This window comes from Talpa occidentalis, unplaced genomic scaffold, assembly GCF_014898055.3.
Source record: "Talpa occidentalis isolate TD23 unplaced genomic scaffold, MPIMG_talOcc4v2.1 talOcc4.14, whole genome shotgun sequence".
NCBI classification, from domain to species: Eukaryota; Metazoa; Chordata; class Mammalia; order Eulipotyphla; family Talpidae; genus Talpa; species Talpa occidentalis.
Window position 1 is genome coordinate 17171152 of NW_023601433.1, and position 18932 is coordinate 17190083.

General features: G+C 39.8%; 1 protein-coding gene across 1 annotated transcript in view; it reads right to left on the reverse strand.

The window, feature by feature from the left end:
• TUBGCP5 (tubulin gamma complex associated protein 5) overlaps positions 1 to 18932 on the reverse strand; it is a 31773-nt gene that overhangs the window by 4558 nt on the left and 8283 nt on the right. Inside the window, exons 10-19 of the mRNA XM_037510148.2 lie at positions 18306 to 18552; positions 16668 to 16870; positions 15465 to 15580; positions 12662 to 12930; positions 11549 to 11747; positions 10764 to 10952; positions 8874 to 9056; positions 2141 to 2225; positions 1636 to 1756; positions 1011 to 1189 (exon numbers count right to left, since the gene is read on the reverse strand). Coding sequence (XP_037366045.1) covers positions 1011 to 1189; positions 1636 to 1756; positions 2141 to 2225; positions 8874 to 9056; positions 10764 to 10952; positions 11549 to 11747; positions 12662 to 12930; positions 15465 to 15580; positions 16668 to 16870; positions 18306 to 18552 — 1791 coding nt within the window. The remainder of the gene's footprint in view (positions 1 to 1010; positions 1190 to 1635; positions 1757 to 2140; positions 2226 to 8873; positions 9057 to 10763; positions 10953 to 11548; positions 11748 to 12661; positions 12931 to 15464; positions 15581 to 16667; positions 16871 to 18305; positions 18553 to 18932) is intronic.

Genomic DNA, 18932 nt, shown 5'->3' on the forward strand with positions numbered 1-18932 from the left:
TGCACTGATTTTCAAAACAAATTATCAGGTAAACTTGTTAAATATAAATTTATATTATAATACAGATACATTAGACATTGTAATTATCTAATATAGTACAGATAATTATAATAAACATGTATACTTTTATAAGTTGCACTATTCATATATTGGTTTTTTCTTTAAAGGCAACATAGATGTACTTCAACTAGAAAACAAAAACAAATGAGGCAAAAACCTGGACTTCTACCGCTTAACTCTCAACAGTGAAGGGATACGGCTGGCCTTCTGAGACCGCCAAGGCAGCCACAGAGAGCTCTGCCACGGCCACCGTGTGTGAAACCCAGGCTCCAAAGGTTATCATTCATCCAAACAAGATAGGTGTTAGAACTTAACATATAGAATGACTATGAATGAGGTTTTTTTCATGAATGATTTTAAACCCCAAATGAGTACTATACTCCAATAATACTGATACTATTCAAATGCACGAACTCCTCTGTCAGTGTTTCTCTAAAACAACTTTTAAGATCTATAAGCAAAACAGTTTCATTTACTTTGAAATGGGTTACTTCTTGTTTTAAGAAAATGAAAATAGAAGTAATATACACTTTCATTAAGTGTAATAATCTGGCTACATCTTCCTCCTTACACACCACACCAACCTGATAGATTTTAGCTGTTACTGAAAACTGAAGACATTTTCCAGGGGAAGTTCTGTCACACTGATGAAATTTTAGGGACTATCAGCAAGTTCCGAAGGCAATTCCCAAAGAGGGGCTCTGGGAGCGCCTGTCCCAAGGGGTTGCTGGAGGGAGGGCCAACAGGCTCAGCAGGCCCTGGATATACGTCCACTTTTAAAAAATATTTCCCCCATTGGCACATTATTTTTAAGGTGTGCTATTTTCACACTAACAGTATATAAGCATTTTATGGTTTCCTTTGAATTTATAAATGTATCACAACTAACTCTCTATGAATAGTGAGCTGTATACAAGGTGACAGAGTTGAGCAGACGGACAGATACAAACCCTGGTCATGATGTAGTTGTGCAAGCTGTTCACAAAGTGCATGAGCTTTACTCTTAAGAGGAACATACGATGAATCTGCTGCCTCACTGGTTCCTTCTGTGGTCCAAACTGAGCAGCTATGTCTTGTTCACATACAAGTCCTTCTTTAAGTTGTGGTTTTTCAGCAGTACTAGCAAGTTCTATAAAAAGATTGAAAAGGCAGAATGGGGGGAAGAGGAGCTTCTCAAACCCCACCAGTACTACGGCACAGGGCAATTCTGCAAAGGGCACTGCAGGAGGGACCCCATCTTCACCTCTGGAAGGTGAAGCTGTGAAAAGTTCCCTATATCATCTGCATTATCACTGCCATTAAAATGTAAATGCAAAGTCCTATTAACTTGCCATTAAAAACGTTTGCATAATCTAAGAAGAGTATTTATTCTGGCTAGGTTCCTTACCAGGTTATTTCAGACTAATACAACTTCTGGATATTTCATTCAGGAAAGTTAATTCTGAGGTCTGTAAATCTGCTGCTGCTATAAATACAAGTTATCTGTATACCCATAAAATATGACCAAAGACAACATGCTTCCTTTTTTCAGGTTTAAAATGAAATTATAATTTATCTGTTGAAAATACATCTTACCACCAAATAGCAAAACATCCAGACTATATTTTGCCCACTTTATTTGCAGTAAAAGAAGGAACACTTGATTATAAATTTTTTGACATTCTGAACTTATAACAATGTCCACAGGCCATGGGACCTATGAAAACAAAAATAGGAAATTAGAATAGAAAGTAACCTATTACTTCCATGTTTTAATTTTTTTTTTCCAAAGATTTATTTTACTTATACAAGCACTGGGTACAGTCAGAAGCGCAGGAGAGTGAGAGAATTCACCAGAGCCAGAGGGGAGAACAGAGCAGAGCAGGCAGACTGATGAAGTACACTGCTGAGAGGAGCAGCGGGCAGCAGGAGAGGTCTGCGCGCCATGTGGGACCCTCGCCCGGCGGCCGGGGATTGAATCGGCGCTGTAGAGGCTACAGGCAGCTTCACAACCCAGCGCTCAACCGCTGCACCACCAGGGGAGGCCCTGCACGTTTTATTAATTGAAAACAATGTTCTTACAAAGAATATCAGCACATACCTTGTAGCTCAGGGTCAGGCCATCCAAGATATGAACAGGGAGTTTCTTCTTAGCTGTGTCAACATTTTCAAAAGATATAGATAGACTACAAGAAGAAATTTCAGTTTTAGTTTTTGAAAGTGCTCACATAAAAATCTTTTAAATCATTAGCATTACTAACATATTTCAAAAGAGACACTGTAGGGCCTCCATGGTGGTGCAAGGGGTTAAGACGCAACTTATGAAGCAATCCACAGCCACTGCAGCGCGAGTTCGATCCCCAGCCAAGGAGCTACCCACATGGCGCGGCAGACCTCTCCTGTCTCGCCTGCTGCTCCCCTCAGCAGTGTACTTCAGTCCATCTGCCTGCTCTGTTCCCCACTCTGTCTCTGGTGAATCCTTTCACCACCCCTACCTCCACCTCCACCCCCACCTTTCTGGCCTGTACCCCAGTTCCTGTATGCATAAGTAAATATTAAAAAATAAATAAAAAGGCCACATCCCCTAATGTCATTTACAGATTCGATGCGCTGCCTCTTCCAGATCCCCGGGAGATTTTAATTAGGAAAAAAAAAGAAAAAAAAAGAAAGAAAAAAAAAGATTAAAAAAAAAAAAGAGAGACACTGTATTTCATAAAAAGAATGCAACAGTTCCGATAAAGGCATTATTTCCTAGCATATATTCCAGATTAGGAACTTGATATTAGAAATAAAGATGTTTTATTTTTTTTTTTTTTTAAAGATTTATTTATTTATTTATTTATTCATACAAGCACTGGGTACAGTCAGAAGCGCGGGAGGGTGAGAGAATTCACCAGAGTCAGAGCAGGATACAGAACAGGCAGAAGGACCGAAGTACACTGCTGAGGGGAGCAGCGGGCGGGCCATGTGGGACCCTCCTCTGGTGGCCGGGGAGCAGCCGGGGATCGAACCGGCACTGCAGAGGCTGCGGGCAGCTTCGCAACCCCGCGCTCAACCGCTGTGCCACCGGGGAAGCCCTAAAGATGTTTTAAATAGGTTTTGGTAAAAAGAGAAGATATACTTAATAATTGTATTAATTAGGAAGAAAACAAAGTCAGAGATAAAGATGTAACTGCAATAGCTGGATGCTTCATTTTGGTAAACCTCAGACACCAGCTCAGAAGGCCAAGTTTGTGTTGTAGGTGGAGGGGACAGAGGGTATGTGGGGCATGAGCACTGACAAGAATGGGTCTCTTCTGAAGTGTGGGGTACCGCTTTATCCACTCCTTCTGGATGTTGGTTTGAATGTGATCCTCAACAGAGAGCACCAAACACAGGGTACAGACATTTCCCTTCACTGGACACTGTGTGGCCTCGTGTTCTTGTCTGGTGCTCAAAGTCCTGTCAGTGGACTGAGAAGTTATGTCACATTCTCAGGTTATAGAGGCACAAAGTCATGATGCTGGTTGTGACCAGGCAAGGTAAAAGGGTAATGCAGACGCAGGAAGTGAGCCCTAGGAACAGGGATATAAAAGGTGGCACAGTGTCTATGAATTGGCTGACTCATTTCACGTCTCAGGCACTGATCAGACATTTTTTCAGCTTGAAATATGTGTCCACTAAGTGCTTAATAGGTACTTGCTGACTAGCTTAATTGTTAGATGGCATGCCAAGCAGGAAATAGAAAACTGATCCCTTCACCCCTTACAGGGGCTCATAGCCCAGAGCAAGTATGCAGAGTTATGCTCCAGTCATCAAGCAGAAATCAGGCCCACACCCAGCCAGTCCGTGTGGAACTCTGTAGCACAGAATATACCAGGATATGTGAAGGGAAAAGCACACAACAGGAGGAAGCAGGAAGGCTCAGAGGGAGGAAGAGCATGGCTCTTAGAGAAATAAAAATGCCCCCGGGATGTAAAGTGTGTTAGGAAGAGTGGCATGTCTTTATGTGTCTTTCTTATGAGAGACGAGGCTGGGCAAACAAGCCAGACAGTAGAGCTCATTCTCCTTCATGAGAAGCATATGTTAAGAGGCACCAATGAAGAGTCCAAGAATGAGTAGTGGTGGAATGTGTTACTGATGGGGTCTGGCTAGGTCAAATGGAAGGGGATGAGCTGAGATACAAAGGGAGGGAAGGTAGCTTAATAGGGTGCTGAGCAAGCGCTGAATGGGGAAAGTCAGCCTGAAGGCAGAACCAGCCTGAAGGCAGAGACTCAATGTCAGGGACGGGAGAAGGAGAAGGGATGCAGGGAGGCATAGCCTGTCTTCAGGCACGGGGATGAACAGTGGTGCCTCGGCCAGAAGAAACAAAGGATGGCTTGGGAAGAGGAGATGATGAGCTCAGTTCTAGACACATGGCATTTGTGTATTGTCACCAGCTGCTGGCTATGCAAAAACCTAGGTTAAAGTTATTGATGTGCAGGCCACTGGGGCTGCTGAAGCCAGTACCATGGACTGGAACTATCCTGGAAAAAGTGCTGAGGCAGGAGAGAGAGAAGCTATGCCCAGGGCAGGGGAAGGGGGATGGACCTTCAAGAGGCTGCTCAGAGCAAGGTTGTGGGAGGGATACAAGTTGGGGGCACTGAGTGGGCAGGAGAGCAGCTCTGGCATTGGTGCTGGGACTTTGCCAACGGGAGGGCACAGATGACACCATGAACCAGGGAGCCACAGCAGAAGGGGTACTGCAGGGTAGCTCCTTTGTCCTGGGCTAATCTATCAATGGAACACAATCTCGATACAAACTGGAGGAGCTAGACAAGTTGATGGCAAAATACATCTGAAAAAAAAAAAAACAAAAAAAAAAACAAAAAAAAAAAACAAACCAAGAATACCCATAGCCAGGAAAGCTCTGTTAGTAACATAGAATGATACTGACACATGGATAGAAAAATCAGGCTACAGAAATGAAACAGGCTACAGAAATCCAGAAAGGGATCTAGGTGCAATGAAAATCTGATGATGAACGAGCATCTCAAATAAATGGAGTAAGATGGATTTTGAAAAAATACGTAAGCCACGGGAATCAACTACAGTCATTTGGAAAAGGACAGAACCAAACTGATTTCTCACAGTTTGTAGCTGGATAAATTCCAAATGGCTCAAGATCTAAAATGCAAAAAATTCATTCAAGCATTAGAGAGAGAAAATGGGTGAGTTTTTTTTATAACTTGGGAAAGATTAAAACTTTGGGTATGCCATAAAATGAAACAGGTCTGTAACACAAAACAATCATTATCCATCAGCAGCATAAGATGACAAGTGTCAAGTTGGGAAACATGTAAAAAGCTTCTAAAAATGAAGCCAATTAAGACCAACAACCTGATACTGATAGAAATAGTGGCAAGAGGTATGGATTGTTCAGCTTAAAAGAAATGCAAAAGTAAACCTCTGGAATGATGACTAAACTCATGAATTCACTCATAATGAGAAAAATGTAAATTAAAACTACACTGAGATGTGGTTTGTCACCATCAGACTGATGACACCCCAAAAGTTTGACATCTTCTGTTGGTGAGGCTATGGAGAAGCTACTCTGCACATTGCTGGTAGGAGTTAGAAAAGATGCAGACTTTAGGAAGAGGACTTTGGTGCAGCTGGCAGAAGCGCACATGCTTTCCACTCTGGGGCAGAATCACACAGCAGTACCATTCGAGGAATACACTTGTAAACAACACTGGCAAATGGGAAGTGAGACGTATAAGAGCAGTCATTGCAAACACGCATAGCAAGAGAACTGAAACCCGAAGGCCCAACAATAGGACAGCTGGCTGAATGAACAAGGCGGAAAGTCAGCTGTGATGAGCAAGGACAGGCTCACTGTGGAGTGGGTCCAGGACGTAATATTTATGTAAGAAAAATAAACCAGGTGTCAGAGAGTGTACACTGCATGCTGCCTTTTGTGTAACATGTGAGGAGGAAAAGGAATACATATACATGTGTTTTTGAAAAGTAGGTGGATAAAGCAAAGTCTAATACAAAATGGTTATTTATAAGGAACAGGGAAAATGGGAAGGACTAGAAGCCAGATCTCCCTAAAAGTACCTTTGCATCAACAATTTTAACTTAAGAAACATACAGCTATGTTACATAACTAAAAAATAAAATTGAATCAAGAGGAAAAAGAAAACAAAGAAATTCCTAAAAGTAGAAATAAAAAAAAAAAAAAAGGACTCCAACCCTCTATCAGGTTGGTGGTATAATTACATGGAGAAACATTCCAAGTGACCTTGAAATAGAGGATTTTGATGACTTGAAAGTACAAGAAAGGGAAAATAATCACAAGTATGCTTTACGTGCTCAGAGTGCTTGGTGCTACTCTTATTTCATTGGAACTACTATTTATTATAGAACAAAGCAAATATGTATTTATGATAATGTGCTACTAAGTACTCAAGGGAATAGATACAAATGAAAATCAACTAAGTAAAATCCTATAATCTGACAAAGGAGTCACGACCACACAATGTGAAAAGGAAAATCTCCTAAATACTGGGAAGCTTTAACAGCCACATGCAAAACAATGAAATTAGATCTTTACTCCATACATAAACACCAATTCAAGGTGGACAAAAGACTTGGATATAAGACTTGAGAACATAAAACACATAAAAAAAAAACACAGGCAATGCTCTCTTGGACACCAACCGCAGAGATGAATTTGGGGACACAACTCCAACTGTAAAGGAAACAAAAACAAAAGGCAACCTGTAGACTGGGAGAAGACATGTGCATATCACTTATCTGACCAGAGGTTAATTTCCAGAACATATAAAGAACTTATACAATGCAGCAGTGACAACAAAAACCAACTCAATCAAAAAATGGGCAAGAGAGCTAGACATTTCTCCACAGACAACATTCAGATGGCCCACAGGGACAGAAAAAAATGCTCAGCATCACTTATTATAAGGGAAACAAGTCAAAACTACACAGACATATCTCCTTATCCCTGTGGGAATGGCCTATATATATATAAAAAAAAATCTGGAAACAACAAATATTGGCCAGGATGTAGAGAAAAAAACATCCATCTATTGTCGGCAGGAATGTCTCCAATGAAAAGGGTATGGAAATTCTGCACAAAACTAAAAATGGAAATATCATATGATCCTGCAATGCCACTGCTAAATATTTACCCAAAGGTTATGAAAACACCAATACCAAAGGCATTATACACTCCTCTATTTACAGCAGCATTATTCACAATAGCCAAGACACGGAACCAACCTAATGAGTCTCAATGCCCCGAGACATGGCTAGATAAAGAACTTGTGGAATATATGCACAATGGACTACTACTTAACTATTAAAAAAAAAAGATGAAATAGTGCCTTTGGGGACCAAACGGATAGCTCTTGTGATCATGCTAAATGAAATCAGTCAGAGAGTGAAAGACAGTTCCTGGATGGTTTCACTCATTTGAGGAATATAACTGATCAAAGAAAACAAACTGACAAAACACAACAAAAATAACTCTATGACTCTGAAAAACAGAGTGGTTACCAGAGGGGGTTGGGGGAGGGAGGAGTTGGTGGGAGAGGGACTGTGACAGGGCCTGGGCACTGGAGCTTGGTGAAAGGGGAGTGAAGCATGTGCACACATGGAGGTGTGGAGTTGTAATCCCCAAATTATATAGTTACATAGATTGGCAAATCAAGAAAGTTTGAGAAAAAGAAATATCAACATGAGCTTAAGATTCATATTTTCTCCTTCTACATATTTCTGGGCTTATCCACCAAGAAAGCCCAGAGTCGGGAAGACACGGTACTGGTGATGCCCCGGTACCCAGATCGGGGGATCTGTAAGACAAGACAAGACAAGTGCTCCTGGGCAAGGGGCACAGGTCCACGGAAGCCAATGCACAGGATGGCCTGACAGCAGTCCTGATGTCCTGATGGCAGGGCACTATCCCAGAACACTCGCGTCAAAGGACTCATCACCTTTGGGTGATGATGGGATAGTATGAGCAATAACAGAAAAAAAAAAAAAATTAAATAATATTAAACATTAATTATTTTATCTACTGCTAAGTAGTGGATAGCTGGTCACCCAGTGTTGCTATGAGGAAGAGGATGCCAAGGGTAGGTAGTAAATGTTACCTACTACTTAGTACCTTCTTACCTCTCCTTCTGAAGGGCCACTGAGCGTGCCAAGAAAGGAAGGCCGGCAGGGTCATGGAACAGGAAAAAGGCGCATTAAACAGAGTGGAAGATAAGTCTCTGCTATACTAAGACTTAGCATAGCAGTACCAACCCACAGAGCTCAGCAGCTGACTACAGGGGAGCAGAGGGTTGGTCAGTTCCATGGTCGGGGATGACCTAATACAGTGGTATGCAAACCCCCAATTCCGCCTATTAAGTGTGAACATATTTCCCATCTCTAAACTTGGGCTGGCCTGTGACTTGGTTTGGCTAGCAGCAAGCAATGGAAGCGAGGGTCTGTGAGGCGCTGAGGGCTTTGCTCTCATTCTCTCAGATACCACCTGAGACCACCTCAGAAAAGGCAGCCATTCATTGCAGGGCAAGGGCTGAGGAGAGGGGAGGTGTCATGGCTAGCAGAACCCAGCCACACAAGGGGGGGCCACTAGACCCTGACCGGCTAGATGGTCCCATCTCATTGCCTCTCCTGACTCAGTCACTCAACTACCTTCACCTCAGTTTTCTAATAGTAAAATCGCATTAGTAAAATACATAGGACTAGTGTGAGAATTAAAAAAGGTAATATAAACATTCATAGAAGAGTTTTGCCACGTATTGTTTTATATTTAAAATAAAAGGTGCTGCCTAATAGTTTACCGCAGACTGTCCTCAGGATAGCGTTGTCCTACTGCTTCTTGGAGCTGGACGTTAAGAAAAGACACATTCTGCCAGGTTTCTTTTTCTCTAATTTTATCAAAAATTGATGTGTAGAAGTCATACATAGTATCACCACCTTCCATTAAGAAAAAATTTCTCATGGCCTGTAAGTACTCAACCAGCCTGAATGGAGAGAAAATAAGCGATACAATGAGCTTAAGCTCTTAAGACAAGCTTCTGGTTCACTGCTAGGTTTTGCATACTCCATCACAGTGAGAAAGAGGTTTACACTCCACACTTATTAACACTAGGAATAACTAACACCGCTTAAAGACTTGATAAAATATTAGTATACGTTTTACTTTAATCAAGAAGAAATGTATAATATTGTAGGAAATCGGGCAGTCTTATTAAAGGGTAACAAGGTTAATTCAAGTCCTTCCACAAATGGGTGAATTTCCACTGCTACTATTTAGCATATTTTTTCCTATGCATTTGGAAAAATATAGTTTCTACCATATTATATATATTATATCCTGCATCTTAAACTTTAAGATCATTTACATTACTTAAAACTATGTAGAAGCATAATTAGTATGAGCCTTACAAAGTTCATAAATGAATACGTAAAATTTTTTGGATATGTCATAACTTAAAGAACTAGTCACCTATTACATTAAGTCATTTCATGCTTCCCCTCTGAGAGCAAACTTTTTTTTTTTTTTTTTGAAAGCATCATCTATTTCTTTTTTTTAAAGATTTGTTTATTTATTTATACAAGCACTGGGTACAGTCAGAAGCGCGGGAGGGTGAGAGAATTCACCAGAGCCAGAACGGGGAGCAGAGCAGGCAGAAGGACAGAAGTACACTGCTGAGGGGAGCAGCGGGCGGCAGGAGAGGTCTGCGCGCCATGTGGGACCCTCCTCAGGTGGCCGGGGAGCAGCCGGGGATGGAACCGGCACCGCAGAGGCTGACGGGCAGCTTCGCAACCCAGCGCTCAACCGCTGCACCACCGGGGAGGCCCTGAGAGCAAACTTTTTGATGGCCAGTTTTCTGCAATAAGCTTTTTCTTGTATTTTTTCTTGTATTTCATTTGCAAGGATAGATTCTCAGAAATCAAGAACTAAATTTCACAACACAGTTAAGACATTGGTGGCTCACTAATCCTCTCAAAAGAAAACTGCTTAGGGCTTCCCTGGTGGTGCAAGGGGTTAAGCACCACACCACAAAGCAATCCACAGGCTCTGCAGCACGAGTTCTATCCCCAGATGGCCAGGGAGCAACCCACATGGCGCAGCAGACCTCTCCTGTCTCGCCTGCTGCTCCCCTCAGCAGTGTATTTCAGTCAGTCTGCCTGTTCTGTTTCCCACTCTGTCTCTGGTGGATTCTCTCACACCCCCCGCATCTCTGGCTTGTACCCCAACTCTTGTATGCATAAATGAATAAATCTTTAAAAAATAAAAGAGATTTAAAAAAACTGTTTATTGCATATCCATTTCCTACTCTAAACAAAATTAAATTTTTATAAAAAGTGAAATAAAAATTGACTTTAAAATAACTTCAACTGCAGAACTGGTAGGGTGGAGTTGGGGAGGGAATGCGGGAGAGCACCCAATGGGCTATGTTGGAGAGTTACTGATGCTTGGGTAGTGAGTATGGTATGGTAACTAACAGACATTTGAAGAGGTGTAAACCTCTATCCCTAAAATACATATACAATGTTGTAAGCCAACATTATTTCAATAAAATAATTTTAAAAAGGGAGATTTCCATATTAATAAAATGTAGTAAAATCAAATTTATCCCATTAAAAGAAGTTTTTCAACTGTTCTTAAAATACAATACACTTAAAGTACTGGCTACTTCCAAAACTGAAGGACTCCACTGTACCTGTAATCTTTTTTTAGAGTGCGCATGAGGTTTCCACAGCAATCAAGATACTGCTTGTCAATATGAGGATATAGGCAAGACCTCAGCGTTAATTCAAAGGTGTGACACGTCACAGACTCTGATGATCTGTCCACACATATATCTCCACCAGCAAACTTCTCATGAAAATCACTCTGTTCCAAATACAACCTTTAAAAATAAAAATAAGTCTTTTTAACAGCTATTGTCAAGAGAATTCTCTTACATGTCAGAGTCCCATTTTTACCTTTAGTCCTAAAAAATTACCAACAATTATAGAAAATCCTGTCTCTCAAAATAGCCTTTGAGTGAACCAGTCATTCACAGAGTTGCTGCTATGCCTTTTAGGGTAAAGCACTGACTAGGTCTTTCTAGGCTTCAGGTAATAGGGTAATTTGTGGGCACTGACTTATTTCATCTGGCGAAGTGCCCCCAAAATATCTGAGCATCAAGATTCGGTTCATGCAGAGGGAGGATCTAACTAAAGGTGTGTGTGATGTACCTCCTGACCTATGCTTTCCAAATGGCTTCTTTGCCTGTATCCAGAAAAGAGATAAGAGAGGCAGTCTGTGGGTTTCCACAAATAGAGAGGCAACTACAAATAAGTGTAAGCACTATCTTCTTGTATTCCATCCATTAGGAAGGATAGGCAACAAAGATTTTGTTTTTTAAGACTGGAAAGCCCTACCTGGCAGAAACAAACAATTACTAAATATTGCACAGATCTTGCCCTTTCAGTCACTGAAAATCCTGCAGGTGTGTGTCACCTTGCAAAGTTAATTGCCAACAGAGGATCGTGAGCATCATCCAGTTCCAGATGCCTCTCAGCAATGGATTGCATCTTTATTAGGTTCTCTTTGGTTGCTTGTTGCTCGGTGCAGTCCACGGCAGTGGACTCGTCTCCATGTCGCAGACGTGACTGCACAGATTCCAGAAAGAGGGTATATAAGCTTTTTCTGTCTGCATCTGAAACAAAGAATTATGTAATGTGAATCATGTTCTGGTAAATAATATTAAGAAATATCAGATAATTTTATCTCAGGATAGCCTGTGTTTTTCCATTGGTCTATCCCTGTTTCTTTATATTATAGTGCAACTAAACATTTTTGTATCCTGTTAAACAACTGCAAAGTTCATGGTTAAATATCCAAAATATAAACTAACTTTTCAGGACAGAGTGAAAACCTAAGAGGATACTTGAAAGTTACCATCATGGTGGATTAAACTATAAGAACACTAACTGAGTCAACTTTATGGGAAAAAAACACTTCTGACAGTGGCAATAACACAATGACAGTAACATTACATTTTATTATTCAGTCAAAAAAAACAACAGTATTATTTAAGGTAGGTACACTAGAGTAAGCAAAATAATTCAGGTAATTGTAACGTGATTTACAAACAAAACAACTAAGTTCATATGTATACCTTTAAAGCCTTTTCAGCTGATAAAATTTAAAGCAGATTGCATTAGAGAAGACAAGATATTATATCAAGATTTTCTTGAAATCTATGATCAAATCTGAATAGCTCATCAACAAATTCCTACTTGTCAGAGTCCATGGTCCTCAAAAGCGAAACACCACACCACATGGCATGAAGCAATGTCAGGACTATGCTTAAGCAGTGAGGAAAACACACGTGGAATTTATTACCACCGCCTTTCTAACAGTGTGATGTTTCCAATGAGGACATCTTTGTTTTTAATCAAGAACAGCGTGACCTATTACTTTGCCTATTACCTATTACAGCTAAATAATTTTCATGAAAATAAAAGGTTTTGTTAATTTTTAAGCTACAAAATAATCACGTATCTCAAAACAAGCAAGAAGGGAGAGCAATGGTGGGTGTGGGGAAGATACACGAGGAAGGTCTGATACCTCTGGCTGTGGCCTGGCAGGTGGTGCCCTCTGAGCACTGCAGATTCTTCAGTAGCTGCATAGACTTGCCAGCCATTATGATCTGTTTCAGCACGGGCTTGAGGAAGGACACCATAGTGTGCTGCCTGCTGGAGGGCCCCTGGTCACTGCCTGAACTCGCACTCGCATTATCACTCATTTTTTCTTCATTCTCTGTTTTCTCTGATACGCTGTATAATGTGTACGTTGCATACCAAAAGTCTCGGTGATTGACTGGAACATTTTTGTTTCTATAGAGATTCAAAAGAATTTTAAACTTCAACTTTAAAAAAAAAAAAAACCCCAAACAACACAATTCTATCTTGAACACGCTGTCCAGGTATTCTGAAACACAGTAAGGCCAATTATTGTAAAACAAAGCAATCTTTAGGCAAAATGGGGCAAAGGATTGTCAGACTTCAGTTTAACATTGAAAAGTGGATACTCTGAATGGCCTAAATTAAAACAAGTAGAAAGTTCTTAAATTGGAATTAAATAAGTGATAATTTGGTTCTCTTTAAAGGTAGAATAAAAAAGCTTATCCATTTCTCCATCTCCTGTGAAAGTAATCTCCGTTTTATATCTTTATTTCCATATAGATTCTTTTTTTTTTTGAAGATAAGAAGAGAAACTTCTTTTTTTTCTCAGAGTAGACAATTGCTAGAGAAATTTCGTTTTTTTTTTTATTTTATTTTTATATTCCCCATACAATTACAACCCCCTTATTTTGACCCCAACCCCTCCTTTCCCCACCCCCCCAACCCCCATAGAGTGTCTCTGGTTCATAGTTGTTGATTTTGATTTTCACTTTCTTATAGTTACTCATTTTCCTGGTCCCTTATTTAAGTTTTCTAGATTCCTGCTATGAGTGAGACCATCCGGTATTTTTCTTTTTCTTTCTGGCTTATTTCGCTGAGCATGATCCCTTCTGGCTCCACCCATGTTGCTGCAAATGGCATGTGTTTATCTTTTTTGAATGCTGAGTAATATTCCATGGTGTATATCTACCACATCTTCTTGATCCAGTCATCTATTTTTGGGCATCTGGGTTGTTTCCAAAGCTTAGCTATTGTAAACAGTGCTGCTATAAACATAGGGGTGCAGGTGCTCTTTGGAATTGATGTTTCTGTGTCCTTTGGGTAAATACCTAGGAATGGAATTGCTGGATCATATGGAAGTTCTATGTTTAGTAGGTCCAGAAATCTCCACACAGCTCTCCATAGTGGTTGGACCAGTTTGCACTCCCACCAACAGTGCAGGAGTGTTCCTTTTTCTCCACAACCTCGCCAACATTTGTTGTTGCTAGTTTTTCTAGTATGTGCCATTCTCACTGGTGTAAGATGGTATCTTATGGTAGTTTTGATTTGCATTTCCCTGATTACAAGTGATGTTATTTCCATATAGATTCTTAACAGGACTGCTTTTAACAACAAAGTGATGGATACTCATCACCCTCTAAGAAGAGTCAGAATCCCATTTTCACAAAACTTTTCATATGAGATCAATGAAACAGGACAAAAGAGTCAATTAGAGAAAGGACAATTCATTTACACAAGCACTGTGTGAAAAGGGCTACCTTTTTAGAGCACTAAGGACCTAATATTATCCTTCTTGATGAGTTAACTGGATAGCTGTGAATTAATGAAACTAAACAAAATGCCTAACTTAAAACAGTTAAAAAGTTAAGAGTACAAACAGCTCTACCTTGTTACTTACATGAATTCTGTTCAGAAAATAAATTAGCTGAAGGGGTTCAATACAAATGAATCAATTTTTCTTAGTCATTGTACTAAAATACTAAGAAATTTTAGAAAAAGTAGCTAGGGCCTCCCTGGTGGTGCAAGGGGTTAAGTTTCAGCACTATCAAGCTATCCACAGCCACTACAGCACAAGGAGCTGACCCACATGGCACAGCAGACCTCTCCTCAGCCTACTGCTCCCCTCAGCAGTATATTTCAGTCAGTCCGCCTGTTCTGTTCCCCACTCTGTCTCCAGTGAATCCTCTCACCCCTTGCACCTGTGGCCTGTACCCCAGTCTTGTATGCATAAATAAACAAATCTTTAGGGCCTCCTTGGTGGCACAAGGGGTTAATCACCTCACTATGAAGCAATCCACAGCCTCTGCAGCACGAGTTCGATCCCCAGAAGGCCAGGGAGCAACCCACATGGCACAGCAGACCTCTCCTGTCTCGCCCGCTGCTCCCCTCAGCTGTGTATTTCAGTCAGTCTGCCTGTTCTGTTCCCCACTGTGTCTCTGGTGAATCCTCTCACCTCCCTGCATCTCTGGTCTATACCCCAGCTCTTGTATGCATAAATATATAAATCTCTTAAAAAAAAAAATCTTTTAAAAAAAGAAATAAAAAGTAGCTAATTTGGTAAGATAAGGACATTAAGAAGTATATTCTATAATATTTTCATATCTTTTACCTTACTGAAAATTTATAATGTAAGTAGTTGAAACCATTTGATATCATCTAAATTAATTTTATGGGAAGCAGTACACCTTTTACTGTTATTAGCCAATCATAAAAACACTATTATTCAAAAATATAATTTCCTGATAAAAACTGTGATATAAAACTCAGAAAAAGATATTTTTGGTCAGCAACTTGTGTATTCTATAAAAAAGCAACAGGACTTGCCTATGGTGACAAACAGCTATCATGTGAACAGCTCTCCCTCAGTATCATCTGATGCCAATGAAAGTGCACACTCTCCACATGAGAGGACAGACGTAAAAGCAGCACCCAGCATGCCTCCCAAACTGCAAGTTGCCAGCCTTTACCTTTGGATGATGAACTCCCTGGCGCTGTCACACAGATGTCCATGCACGATCCACTCATCCACAATCTGGAGGTAGGGCCGTACCGTTTCCACCCAGAGAGAGAACAGCAGGGAGACCTGGGGAGAGCGTGCAGGCCTCTCAGAACTCCCTCAACTCTCGATGAAATGTGGTCTAAATATTTCAGAAACGCCTTTAAAAAAGTGATCATATTTCTGTTTTTTCTTACTTCAACAAAGTAATTAAAATCCAAAAAACATACTATAAAATCCTTATGAGAAATTCATGTAAAAACAACAGTGACCATATAGTCTGTGGGCCACACTAGGATCTTCTTGAGAATGAAGGTTACACAGGCACAGCAGGTCTAACCTGGACAGTCTATGCTGGGATACAGTTATCTCCTCTACTAGCAAACTGTCCATAAAAAATGAGAAAATGATTTAATTCTACTACAGTTCCCAGCAGAAAAAAAAAATTGTATAACTCCAAAAAGGTCAAGTTCCTGTATATTGAACTATAGTACTAAAATGGTAAGAAAACAAAGGTACACCAATAAATTAGGAAAAACAACTAAAACATGTACACAAACAAACCTACAACTTTTTGGTAGTCTATATAGCTGATTTTTTTTTTTAAATTGTGGGAAAAAGTTATATAACACAAAGTTTACTATCTTAACCATTAAGTACACAGTTCAGCAATGTTAAGTATATTCACACTTTTATGAAACAGACTTCCAGAACATTTTCATGCTCTAAAACAAAATCTCTCATCTATTAAACATTTCTTTCCCCTTGCGCCCCAGAAAACCACTATTCTGCTTTCCATTGCAATAAATTGGACTACTCTAGATACCTCATATAATAGGGTTATATTTTATTTAAGAAATGGCTACTGCAAATACCTATGTGAACTAGGCGTTTTCCACATCTTGCTTTTGTATTTTGCTTTGTACTTGTCTCAACATCTAACAGTAATAACAAAAGCCTAACAGTAATAACAGTAGTAACAGTGAGCCTAACAGTAATAACAAAAGCCAGTTTTCTATAACCTGGAATTTGGAAGCTAATTTAAAAACTCTGATCACCTATCTGACACTGTGATTTAAGCACCATTTTTACAAAGAGCTATGACAGGCTATCCCACCTCCCCTTTGGCAGAGCAGGATGCATGCATTTTAGACTAGACAAGGGTCCCACATACGGTTTGCTCAGAGGCTTCTCCAACATTGTCATACTCAAGAATGGCCTTGTACAGTATGTTGAGAAGGTGAGATGCTCGGACAACATTTCGAGTGTCAGGTGGAACTTCTGCAACTCCAGTACTAAACACTTTGTTTAGAACTTTGAGCTGAGCCAGTCGAGGTGACAACTTGTCCACAACTATTGCAAGAGTTATTGTTGTGTCTGCAAATAGCAAGCAATCAAACTCATTAGCAAGGACAAAAATACATGCATTCAAAATGTGATATAAGTGTTAAGTCATTTGTGGAAAGACATATCAAACTGGAAAGTGGTAGGTTTTACTATCATATATAAAAAGGAATGAATTTACTTAAAAAGATCATTCAACAAAAAAATATATAAAGGAACTAACAATTCACGTGATTTTTAAACATCTAGAGACACTCAATCTCATAATAAAACAATGTAAATTAAAACTACCCTCGGTAAATAAGACTACAATGGGCTAGGGTTTCAGTGAGGGAAGGGGTAACTATGAAGGGGCAGCATGATCACCTTCCATGGAGACAGCACAATTCTGCATCCCCACTATGGAGGTAGTCATAAGAATTTACACATGCGATAAAATTTCACAGATTCACATTCAAAGACTATTCACCCCGAAACCCCCTCCCCTCGACCAAAATCAAGTTCCTGCAAAACTCACTTGTGTGAAACCCACATCAAGTAACTGCAGTAAACACTGTGCCAACGTCAGTTTCCTAATTTTGGTAATATACTGTAATTATTTAAGGTGTTACCATTGGGGGCTGAGTGGAAAGAACAGGGGGGCCTCTCTACTATTTTTATAGTAGTTGAAAATAGTTGGGGGGCGGGGGAAGTATACTGGATTTCCATTGTATACTTAAAAGTTTGACACTAAGAGTGTGCAGTAACAGGTGTTCATTTACACTGATGACAAGAGTACAAACTTACTGACCTATATACCTCTGGAGCACAATGAGGTCTCTATCAAAGACAAACAACCCACCACTTTCCCTTTGACCTAGCAATTCCATGCCTAAGAATTTACACTACAGATAATTTGCCCCACACATGTAAAATCACTTAAATGTAAGTGGCTATCACTATAGCAATGCTGGCAATAGCAAAAGTCAGAAATCTGAAATGTCCATCACAAGTGGATTGGTCTATGATACATCCCTACAATGAAACACTCAATTTGTAAAAAAAAGTAATGAGAAGGGGCTTTACTTACTTGTATGTATGATCCTCATAATTTAAATTAGAAAACAATGTGAAAGAGTTGTGTGATGGATTACTAGGTATGTGCACATGTACATACACTGCCTGCATATATATAAACTATTTCTGGACGGCTACATAGAAATTGATGTCTTGGTTTCCTTTGGGGAGGGGAACTGAGTACTTGGCTGGGCAACTGGTACAGGAGGAAGAATTTTCACTGCAAATTCTTCTGCACTATTTGTACTTTTGGAGACAAGAAAGGTTTAAAATATAAATTTAAAATAACTTACAAAATGAATGCATTCAAAATTATTTGCCATGTAATTAATTTTTTATCATTTAATAATGCAAATGGTACTCAAAATGTGAGTTAGGTGTTTTATGAGTAAAAGGGAAAACATGTAAATACCATTATTGATGATGGACTTCTCAATTTCTGTCAGTTCCTCTTTGAAACTAATGAAGTATTTGTACAGGGCCCACATGAAAGCCTGGTATGTTCTAAAGGGAGCTTCAGTGGACTTTTTAGGAATGGAACCATTTCCAGGTAACATGTTTTCAGAGCTGTGCCCCATGACTTCATCAATGAATTCCTGGAGCCGAAAAACAACTTGGCCATAGGCAGCGATTTGTTCCAGCAATGATCGCAAGCAGCTCTATAACAGAAACAACTGCAGTTACTTAAAGTTGGTTTTTCTTAAGCACTGAGACTCATAGTCCCCTCACTGTAAAATACTTTTGGGACTGTTTTAAACAGTATGTTGAGTAGAAGACAGTAATAAAACAAATATTTAGTTTAAATTCAAAGGAAATAGTGTAAGCACTGATTTCTACAGCATACAGGATTATAGTTTATACTGAAAAAAAAAAAACACATACAAGGTAAGTGTACTATAGGTAAAATAAACCCAACAAAGAGCACATCCCACCACTATCCCAACATAGGAAAGGAATCAGAAGCAGAAAACATAAATCAAAACAAAATATGACTTATACAAATAATATTGGAAGAATTTTCTAAGCACTAGGAGCTGTA